Source organism: Bison bison, unplaced genomic scaffold (assembly GCF_000754665.1).
Source record: "Bison bison bison isolate TAMUID 2011002044 unplaced genomic scaffold, Bison_UMD1.0 scf7180017864471, whole genome shotgun sequence".
NCBI lineage: Eukaryota > Metazoa > Chordata > Mammalia > Artiodactyla > Bovidae > Bison > Bison bison.
The window spans coordinates 30655364-30666391 of NW_011495032.1; the positions used below are offsets into that span (position 1 = coordinate 30655364).

Here is an 11028-nt window from a genome sequence, read left to right on the forward strand (position 1 = left end):
GGGCTGCAGGTTGGGGCAGTCGCTGCTGCACTCGTAGCAGTGGCCCTGGAAGCCCCGGTCCTCGTAGAAGGTGATCTGCATGCAGGTGGAACATAAGGTGACAGCAGGAAGTCAGCTGCGAGATACACCCTCCCTCCACAAACACCATCGACACGCAGCAGGCATGGTCTGGGACCTCAGTTGGCTCACCTTCCCCATGGCTGTTGATAGCGGATGATCAGCGTCCAGTCTGATGGGGACAAACGTGGCAGCTGGTATATATAGCAGGACGGCTGCTGCGTTGGCAAGAACAACACAAAAGGGGCCTGGGGGTAGCATGTGAGGGGATTTCCGTGTCCTCTCTCTCCCTTTTTTTTTTTCATTTGGGATCATGGGGCAGGGGGCTCTCATTTTCTCTGGGCTTTTCAGGTTGTCCTCACTCGTGCCAGTGAAAGGAATTGAAGTCAGCAGAGCCATTATGACCTTGGAGACAAAGGATGCACTTCTCAGCCTATGCAGGGCTCTAGAAATACATTACGTGCCCAGTATTTTGTACAGTTTGCCTATGGAAACTGCTGAGATGAGGTTGGTGGTTCCCCCTGGGGTGACGCGTGACAATCCTATGAATTCCAGAAGGACTTGACGTGCTAAGGGCAATCAAAAAAAAAAATCCTCTAACTGCAAAGCAATTACATTTCCTAACTTGCGTGCTAAGTTGCTTCAGTCGTGTGTGACTCTTAGTGACCCTGTGGACTGTAGCCCACCAGGTTCCTCTGTCCATGGGGTTCTCCCGGCAAGAACGTTGGAGTGGGTTGCCATGCTCTCTTCCAGTGTATCTTCCAGACCTAGAGATTGAGCCCCCATTGCTACTGCTAACACAACCTGGGAAGCCCACATTTCCTAAATCACCTTGTCAGGATTATGTGGTTTTGATAAAAATATTTTGCATATGTTCCCGTAGGGAAGAAACGATTAGTGCATATAGAAGCCTAAGTGTCAATCATAGCTATCAATGAATGGCAAGGTTACAGGTCTTAATTTTATGTTTTTATTTCTCCTTTTTGTTGTTTTTGGTTTCTTTAACTTTCTGTTATGTACATATATATGACTTTTATGAGGTGAAAAAATAAAATCAACCTGTAAATGTTTACTGTGAGGTGCTAGTGAAAGGCAGCAAATTTTATCAATAGCCACATTTTGTCTTGAGTTTTAACATCTCCCCTTGGGCTTAAATGACAGAGGTCTCCTAAGACTCTCTGAAACACTCCAAGAGCAGGAACATATCCAGGATCCTCTCATTCCCCTCTCCCCTCAACCCATCTTCTAGGGTTGCTTTTTGTTTTCAAAACTGGTATCATGATTTGCCTGAGTTTCCCCTCCCTGAAGCATCACTGCTTCATGGGAAGACCCCAGGCAACTGTTTGAGAACCTTTTTCCCTTGCTGCCAGCCTATTGCTTTAGAAATACTCTTCAGATATGCAGGGGCAGAATATGACTCAATTCCCCATGCTTTGTCGTCCCATACATATGCAGAAAGATGAGATCAAATGTGGGTCCTGGTTCTCGACCTGTGGAAGGGAATCTAAAAGGACATCCAACTACAGCTGGCAATATGTCCACAATGCCATTTGTGAAAGTCTTCAGGCAGCATGTAAAGCAAAGGTGCAGATGTTACGAGGAAAGGCATCAATAGCTACAAAGAAAAACGTTCCCTTGCATGTGGCAGAGTTAGACTCCCCCCACCGCCCCCCCCCAAAAAAAAAGCTGGGCAGAGTTCTGTGAAGTTCTACAATATACATAGGACCAGAGGACAGACCTAATGCAGCAGGTCTACTGGTCAACCTTAGTTACAGCCGTAATTGAACCAGTGTGGAAAAGGCTGCCTTGGTCTTTCCAGCCACAATGCCACATTGAAATACACCACCACTTTGAACAAAAGTCAACAAACCACATGCCGGTTTTGGCACATGTTAAAGAAAACTGTTCTGTGTTAACAAAACCTTAAGATCGCATAACTTACACCCTCGTTCATTTGGTCAAATTGCTACCTGCTGCTGCTAAGTCACTTCAGTCGTGTCCGACTCTGTGCGACCCCATAGATGGCAGCCCACCAGGCTCCCCCATCCCTAAACTCAATTTATAAGCAGCATTTTGAAAAGGTGTTGAAAGACTAGAACGTTTTCTTTTTCTACTAGTCCTTGTGTTCTATTGAAAGAAAGCCTGTACTCATTTTTCTTTTAAGGCTTTATTGAAATGAGTTTAAATGTTTCCATGTGAGAACATAGTAAAGGCAATTGATGAAGGTTAATTTTATTTTGGATTGAAACTTTGGAAAACTGCCTCCTACTCCACTATTCTGCAATGTTCAGTGCTAAACATTTGTAAAATGTGCTGCAAAGTCAGGCTACTCTAACACAGAAATGGTATATATTCTCAAAATTCTCTAGCCACCCATCTTCCAGTCACAATGAAGTAGCATAAGATATATACTTGCTATTAACCACAATATGACCAAACAACATGATTCTAAGATAAGAAAGCTCAACATCCAAAATAACACTTCAATGCACTTTGCATCAAAAGCTAATTGCAAAGAGAAATATGCTGGCAAGAGTTGCAGTTTTAAGATGATGGTTCCCTTCTTCCAGAGACTTTATTATGAACTCCCGTGGTGCAATTCCAAGTTTCTAAGTGACCTGCAGAATAAAAAGATGATTATGGTATCAAACACATCAGTTTAAAACGGACATGAACATTAGCTTTCAAGCTAGAGGAGTTAAGATCAAATATCAGATACCAAGTTACTGACAAAGATGAGCTAAAATAAAAGTGGGTGCAAAAGAATTTCCATGGAATTCTTCTCAGACATTTGGAAATTGACTTACATTTCTCAATTAAATATAATACATGATCCCACAGAGGGAAATTATTGGGTTAATAATACACTTTATAGTGTATTTCCTAAGAATAAAATTATTCCCTTAAATAACCACAGGATGGTTATTTGTGAATATTTTCTATTTTTTTTGCCCTTGTTCTTTGTCCTTATTTGTCTTTCACGCTTTTTCTACCTTTCCTAGGATATGGTGTTACTCATACCCATTTTAACTGATAAATGAGCTATTAGTACCAAGCAGTACAAAAGAAATTTTGGAAACTGTTTTCCAGAATACCTGGATTTTAAAAAAAAATAATTCTTCTTTTCCCCTTATTTATTAAAGAAATTCAGTGACTGGAAATAAATAGAAAATTCTGAATAAGGCATTAATATCTTGCAGTTTAAAAGTGTTCATCAGCTAAAAGACATGATACAGTATCCATAAGGCATAAAAGAAAAGACTAAGAAGCTTAAACATAAATGAAAGATTTCTTCAAACAATAAACTAAAAAGGATGTTTCATACATTTGAAAACATTTTTAAAATTTATTTATCTATTTATTTTGGCTGTGCTGGGTCTTCATTACTGTGTGAGGTTTTCTCTAGTGCCAGTGAGAGGAATCTACCCTGTAGTCGTGGTGTTCAGGCTTCTCATTGCAGTGGCTTCTCTTATTTTTAAGCACAGACTCTAGGACATGGGCTCAGCAGTTGTAGCTCTTGGGCTCTAGAGCACTGGCTCAGTATTTGTGGTCCATGGGCTTAGTTGCCCAGAAGTTGTGGCATCTTCCTGGACTAGGGATTGAACCCATATACCCTGCATTGACAGGTGGATTGACAGGTGGATTCTGAACCACTGCACCACCAGGGAAGTCCTTTCATTCATGTAATAAGCTATTTATTTTATTTACTTGTTGTTTCTAATCAGGTGTGCATGTGTTAATATGTACATTGATGTGTACATGTATGGCAAATATTAGAATTGAAAATTATTAACAGTTGTTACTTCTGAGGAGTAGGACAGGGGTGTGGGAAAGAGAGGATTCTTTTACTTTTCACTATGTAATTTGAAACTTTTACTGTAAGTACCACTATTTTAATTGAAAAATTAATTTGGAAAGTACATTACCCAAAAGTTGGAAAAGATGCCTGAAGTACACAAATATCAACAATAAAGCATGAAAAGCCCTCACAAATGTGGTTTTTGCTGCTTAGTTATCAAGAAGGGGCCATGTAGGAGGGATTCATCTCAGGATCTGGCCTTATTGCAAGATGGACACTTATACTGTTGACATGCCTGGGTTTACAAGCATCAGTTAACCTATGGGAAAAGCTGGTCCCCAGAAACGAGCATCTCAATCAGTATGGGCAAGGCACAGTGATTTGAGCACACTCACCTAAGGACCATTCACTTACTGCTAATTCACTAACCAGCAATAACTACTAAATATCTACTGCCTGGAAAGCACTTTACATCCATGTGGGAAATAATAAGGGAATAAAAGATCTTCTTCCATCAAGAAGCCAACAGTCTTCAATGGTTATGAAAGAAAACATACAGGGAACGAAATTATATTTTCAAAATAACACTCCAATGAATAATCTTGAGAGCTAGATCTTCCGGACATAGGGTGCATAGATGAGCCTCAGAGGGCAATGAACCACTGTTTCAGAGATCTATTTTTTCATGATTAAGCTTAAAGTCTTGATTACTAGTGTGCATGTGTGTGTGTGTGTGTGTGTGTTATTTCTGGAGTTGTTACTGTTTTCTTATTTTCTGTGTTCTGTTTTACTTCCTAAAGTTTGCTAGGGCTTCCTTTGTGGCTCAGACAGTAAAGAATGCGCCTGAAATGCCGGAGACCCAGGTTCAATCCCTGGGTTGGGAAGATCCCCTGTAGGAGGGCATGGCAACCCACTCCAGTATTCTTGCCTGGAGAATCACCATGGACAGAGGAGCCTGGCAGTCTACAGTCCATGGGGTCGGAAAGAGTTGGACACAACTGAGCAACTAAGCACGCAAAGTTTGCTATTCCCAAACTCATAATTTTAAAATTATTACCTACTTCAAAAAGATCTTCAGTAACAAAGATATGGTTCTAGAAAAGCTATACATTCAAGTCTCATTATTGTTATTTGTTGTTTAGTCGCTAAGTCACGTCCAATTCTTTCACAAACCAATGGATTGTAGTCTGCCAAGTTCCTCTATCCATGGGATTTTCCAGGCAAGAATAAAGTCATTTCCTCCTCCAGGGGATCTTCCTGACCCAGGGATTGAACCTGCATTACAGGCAGATTCTTTGCCATCGAGCCACCAGGGAAGCCCAAATCTCATTATAGCAAATGTCTTTAAAGGAAATCTCAATATTTTGTAAATATTTCCTAATAACATGGTTGTTACGCTACGTGAATAACACATATTAAAGGCCTAATATTCCCTGGTCGCTCAGATGGTAAAGCGACTGTCTACAATGAGGGAGACCCTGGTTCGAGTCCTGGGTTGGGAAGATCCCCTGGAGAAGAAAATGGCAATCCACTCCAGTACTATTGCCTGGAAAATCCCATGGGCAGAGCCTGGTAAATACAGTCTATGGGGTCAAAAAGAGTCGGACACGACTGAGTGACTTCACTTTCATTCACTTTCAATATGACCAAAGATTTCAGGCAGTTCTTAAAGCTGTGACTTGCTATGATAAGATTATATTTCTAATCAGTCAATAGTTGGCCTCAGAAAACCTGAACAAATCCTGAGCCCTGTGTGACTCAGCCTAATGAGAGATTCACATTTAAAAATGCATAGTATAGCAACCAAGCTACATAAAAAGGAATTTCAATTTTCACTTGTGTTTCTTGAATGCTTAGTCACTCAGTCATGTCTGACTCTTTGCAACCCTTTGGACTGCAGCCCACAAGGCTCCTCTATCCATGAGATTTTTCAGGCAAGAACACTGGAGTGGGTTGTCACTTCTTCCTCCAGGGGATCATTCCCTGCTCAGGGATTGAACCCACATTTCCTGTGTCTCTTGGGTTGCAGGCGGATTCTTTACCTGCTGAGCCATTAGGGAAGCCCCTGTATTTCCTGAAGCAAGCCCAATTCAGAACCTAGTGATTCTGTTTTCAAAATTCCTCTTTCCCTTTCCTACATTACAACCTCCAGCTGACCCAGAGTCTCTCATTCAACAAAATCCTAAAATACCCCAGCCACCCCCTCCACCAAGCCTAAACTACTTTTCTGATTCTCTCCTTGCTTTTAATATATTGACCACCTTGGTCTCTCTGACTTTAAAATTTTCCTTTTCACTTTGTACATTATAATTGAGAACACAGTGTTGGAAAGTCAAAGACCCCTCCTTGCTTTCTCCTTCCCTTCCAGCCTTGTCCATCTCTGACCATTTTCTGAAGTCTGCAACATAAATGTCCAAGGAACCAGATAGGCAGGGCAGAAACAGCAGAGATACAAAGCAGGCAAAGATAAAATTCTTATTAGCAAGAAAGGGATCAAGAATAGGAACATTGGACACAGATATGAACACAGATTCTCTCCTCAACACTTTTACTTGAATCAACAGAATTCTAGTTGGTTAACTGTGGTTAGTATTTCTTAAATGATGAAAAGATAATAATGGTCAATATTTAGGAGTTAACTCGGTTTTAATTCCTTAAGACCCATCAGATCAGATCAGATCAGTCGCTCAGTCGTGTCCGACTCTTTGTGATCCCATGAATCGCAGCACGCCAGGCCTCCCTGTCCATCACCCATATCAGCGACCTTAAGAGGTAAGTACCATTGTTCTTCCCATTTTACAGAGAAGGAAACTTAAGGCCCAGACAAGTTAAGCAACTTGCCTGAAGTCACACAGCTGATAAATAATGGGCTTTAGTTTCAAAGCCAGAACATCAAACACACGAAGGCTAGACTTTTAACTATAAGTACTCCCCAAACACCTGGTATCAGTTTGGTTCAATTTGCATGTTTAGACCTACTTTGTCCTTCGGCTGTGTGTCCAAAGATAAATTTTTTGATGATTTCCATTCCATGGCATTTGCTTTCCTTGTAGAAGTGCTGGTGGCATTTTTGTTCATTGCTGCCCTTCTTAGCTTGACACCTAGGGATGCATGAGGTAGTCATATCTGTATTAAACTATTTTTTAAAATAAGTCCACCCTTGGTTTTAGATTCTTCCCTGCTAGAGTCCTCTGCTTCCACCAACAAAAGGTCTGAGAAATGACTTCCCTGATTTCAGAAGGGAAATCAAGTCATAAACATTCCTGATTCTTTTAAATTCCCCCAGACAGAAAGATGTTATTACCAGAACAACTTTGACCTCACTTTGTATGCGTATCTCTGAGTTTTACTTAAATTTCTCTAAATTACAGAAGTAAACAGGCTTACTCTGTTTGCTGGCATATTCTGCGGCTTTGGGTGCTGTTAACATGGCAAAAGGGTGCAAGGAGAGGCGGAAGGGTGGAGCTCGGGGAACCTGAAAGGAAAACAGACCTACTTTTAAAAGCTGCAGCCACTTTGTGCTGTAAGCAGCTGCTGGTTATAGCACTTGTCTCAAGACTTGGCCTGTCTCCCCAACCCATCTTCCTGACACATGACTAGCATTTGAGGATCACCTTTCGTGGGTCATGCGCCTTCCCGTGCTGCCTTTGGTGGCCATTCTTTGCCTAGAATGGTCTTTCACAAAACTGTGCTTTTCAGGTGGCTCCCTTTACCTGGAATAGCCTTTTCTTCCTCTTTCGCCTCAAGGCACCTACTTTTCCTTTAAGATGTGGCTCAAATATCACCTTTTCTGAGAAACTGGTCCAGTTGTCTCCCCAGCTTCCTGCTTCCTTGCTGGCACCCTCCTAACCCATCCTAAGGCCAAATTATGGACTCACTCATCTGTGAATGCAAAGCACATTAACACATAGAACACCCCCAGTGGTGACAGTTAATAACCCACTGTCCGATGCACCGCATTGGAAACTCAAGGTTAGGACTGTCTCATCAGTCTTTCATTCACACAATAAGTTTCTAGTGAGCACTACGGAAGGCAGGCCTTGTTTTAGGAAGCCATGGTTGGTAAGACAGACAAGATTCCAGCCTTTCTAGGGCTGAGTGAGGAGAAAAGAACAATAAACTATTAGATAACCAAGTTCATCATACACTGTGACAAATTGAATCAACTAAGCAAGAGGTTGTGCTAACAAGTCATTGGGCAACCATCACTTCAGACAGAAAGGACAGAAAACATGGATTATACAATGAATATTCTCTTTATAGATGGAACGGTTTATAGTCTCCTCAGCTGGGCCCTTCTAGATTTGATCTCAGTCTTTTTTTTTTTTTTTTTTAATGTGGACCATTTTTGAAGTCCTTATTGAATTTTTTACAATACTGTTTCTGTTTTATGTTTTGGTTTCTTGGACAGGAGGCTTGTGGGATCTTAGCCCCCCAACCAAGGCTAGAACCCGAACCCCCTGCATTGGAAGGAGAAGATTACTAGGGAAGTTCCTGACCTCAGGCTTTTATTGAAATGGTAAACGTATTTACTGAGAGTTTGTGTCATATCCAGCCTTGTAAAGAATTAAATATAAGCATGAATGATGGCTTCTAACCTCAAGAAGCAAGAATACTGGAGTGGGTTGCCCTGTTGTCCTCCAGAGGATCTTCCCAACCCAGGGATCGAACCCAGGTCTCCTTCACTGCAGGCAGATTCTTTACCACCTGAGCACCAGGGAAGTCCATGAATACGGGAGTGGTAGCCTATCCCTTCTGCAGGGGATCTTCCCCACTGGGGAAGATCAAATCAAACTGGGGTCTCCTATATTACAGACAGGTTCTTTACCAGCTGAGTTGGCTCAGATGGTAAAGAAGCTGCCTGCAATGTGGGAGACCTGGGTTCTATCCCTGGTTCAAGAAGATCCCCTGGAGAAGGAAAAAGCAACCCACTCCAGTATTCTTGCCTGGATAGTCCCATGGACAGAGGAGTCTGGCAGGCTGCAGTCCATGGGGTCATGAAGAGTCAGACACAACTGATCAACCAAACCATGCATGACACACAAAACCTCAAGAAGCATGTAATCTATTCCGAAAGATGACCAAGAACAAAGAAAGTAATTAAAAGGAGGCTTTGTATCTGTGTGGAGCAAAGATAGGTGTGATAACAGCCCTGCAGGATGATACACGCCTTGTGTAAGAAAGAAATCTGGCTTGCACAGCGTCTTGATGCATTTCGAATTCCTTGTTGTCCAGTGGTTAGAACTTGGCACTTTCATGCTGTGGCCTACATTCCAGAGAACTAAGATCCCACAAGCCCAGTGATGCAGCCAAAAAATAAAAAGACAGGCCTTTCATGCTTTAGTTTCCCTGTCCACTGGGGAAGAAAGAACCCAAGTATTTTAAAGGTCACTTCCAGTTCATATATCCTGTGACTCCTGATAAGTGATAACTTATGCAAGCAGTTAATGTAGCTCTCTCTGTGGTTTATAAGAAAAATTATTTTACAAGTAGGATAACATTGAAGTCCTAAACCTAGAGTTAGCTATATGCTCTTTTTTTTTTCCCTTCAAAGTTACTGATTGATACCTTCATTGTACTACTCAGCTAGGGAGTAACAGAGTTGGGACTGGACACCAGTCTGTTGGTCTCTGAAGAGCTTGCTTTGAATTTTGGATGCAAGTTTGAGTGGAGAGGAGTGATGGGTGCTCAGACACTGGGGTGTGGCTTCACGAAGAGAGGAGGAAAGAAGAGATTCTGACATTCTCTAGTTACCTGTCTGTCTTTTTCCTCTTTCTGTTCAGTGTTTCACTCTTTACCTCCTTTTCCTTTTCCCCTCTTTTTCTGTCAAATGGAACTGCAGAATATTTCTATTGCTTGCTTTATTTGTCAAAGGAAGGTTTATGCTCCTTTTCCTTCAGTTTGAAAATGCGTAGAATCTCGTACATTTGTCTGAATCTAACTTCAGATCACTCCAATATCATTCTTCATCCATGGAGAATATCATGGATGGAGGAGCCTGATGGGCTACAGTCCATGGGATCACAAAGAGCAGACACAACTGAGCGACTAACACCTTCACCACCTTCACTTTCAACTGCAAATAATCATCACATGCAAAGTTCCTATTTTTTTTTTCTCCTATGGGTCCAAGTTTCTCAGCAGAAAAACGGCTCCCTGTCAGCAAAAAAATTCCCTCTCAGGAGTAGAACTAGAAGCTTGCATTGTATTAACAGAATTGAACAATTCTGGGTCCTTGATGGCTTTCTGTCACCAGGTGGCAGCAGATAGTCCTGAAAAAAAGCTATCAAGCCCACACAGTACCCATGTGGTGCATGGTAAATCACTTCAGCCATGTCTCACTCTATGTGACCCCATGGACTGCAGCCAGCCAGGCTCCTCTCTCCATGGGATTCTCCAGGCAAGAATACTGGAGTGAGTTGCCATGCCCTTCTCCAGGGGATCTTCCCAGCCCAGGGTTTGAACCTGTGTTTCTTTCGTCTCCTGCATTGGCAGGAGGGTTCGTTACCACTAGCGCCATCTGGGAAGCCCCAAGTGGCCAGTTCTAGTGGCCAAAAACTCTACATAATCTGATTAGTGTTCAACAGGGCTTTAAGCTTTTGCTTGGGAAGGATTTTAGCTGTTGCTTAGGAGACACTGTATCTGGAGGAATCAAAGTTTATTCATACACATGCAGCCATTAAAGAAGGACCTTTATCAACTATTTTTTTTAAACTACCCCACCTTGTAGTTAAATCCAGTTTTTGTTTGTTTTATTTTTAAATATAAATTTATTTATTTAAATTGGAGGCTAATTACTTTACAATATTGTATTGGTTTTGCCATATATTGACATGAATCCATCACGGGTGTACATGTGTTCCCCATCCTGAACCCCTCACCCACCTCCCTCCCTTTACCATTCCTCTGTGTCATCCCAGTGCACCAGCCCCAAGCACCCTGTATCATGCATCAAACCTGGACTGGTGATTCATTTCACATATGATAATATACTTGTTTCAATGCCATTCTCCCAAATCATCCCACCCTCACCCTCTCCCACAGAGTCCAAAAGACTGTTCTACACAAATCCAATTTTTAAAAATTATGTTAAACTCTTAAGGACTGTTTTATTTTTTTTTTTTGCCTTTTATTTATTTTTTTTTTTAATTTTTTTTTTTTTTTTTTTTCCT

The 11028-nt window shown here is 41.6% G+C and overlaps 1 protein-coding gene across 1 annotated transcript in view; it reads right to left on the reverse strand.

Moving 5' to 3' along the window:
• Positions 1-2205: 2205 nt before the first annotated feature.
• LOC105003711 (chromosome unknown open reading frame, human C2orf80) overlaps positions 2206-11028 on the reverse strand; it is a 24276-nt gene continuing 15453 nt past the window's right edge. The window contains exons 6-8 of the mRNA XM_010861078.1: positions 7244-7331; positions 6836-6957; positions 2206-2675 (exon numbers count right to left, since the gene is read on the reverse strand). Coding sequence (XP_010859380.1) covers positions 2667-2675; positions 6836-6957; positions 7244-7331 — 219 coding nt within the window. The 3' untranslated portion in view covers positions 2206-2666. The remainder of the gene's footprint in view (positions 2676-6835; positions 6958-7243; positions 7332-11028) is intronic.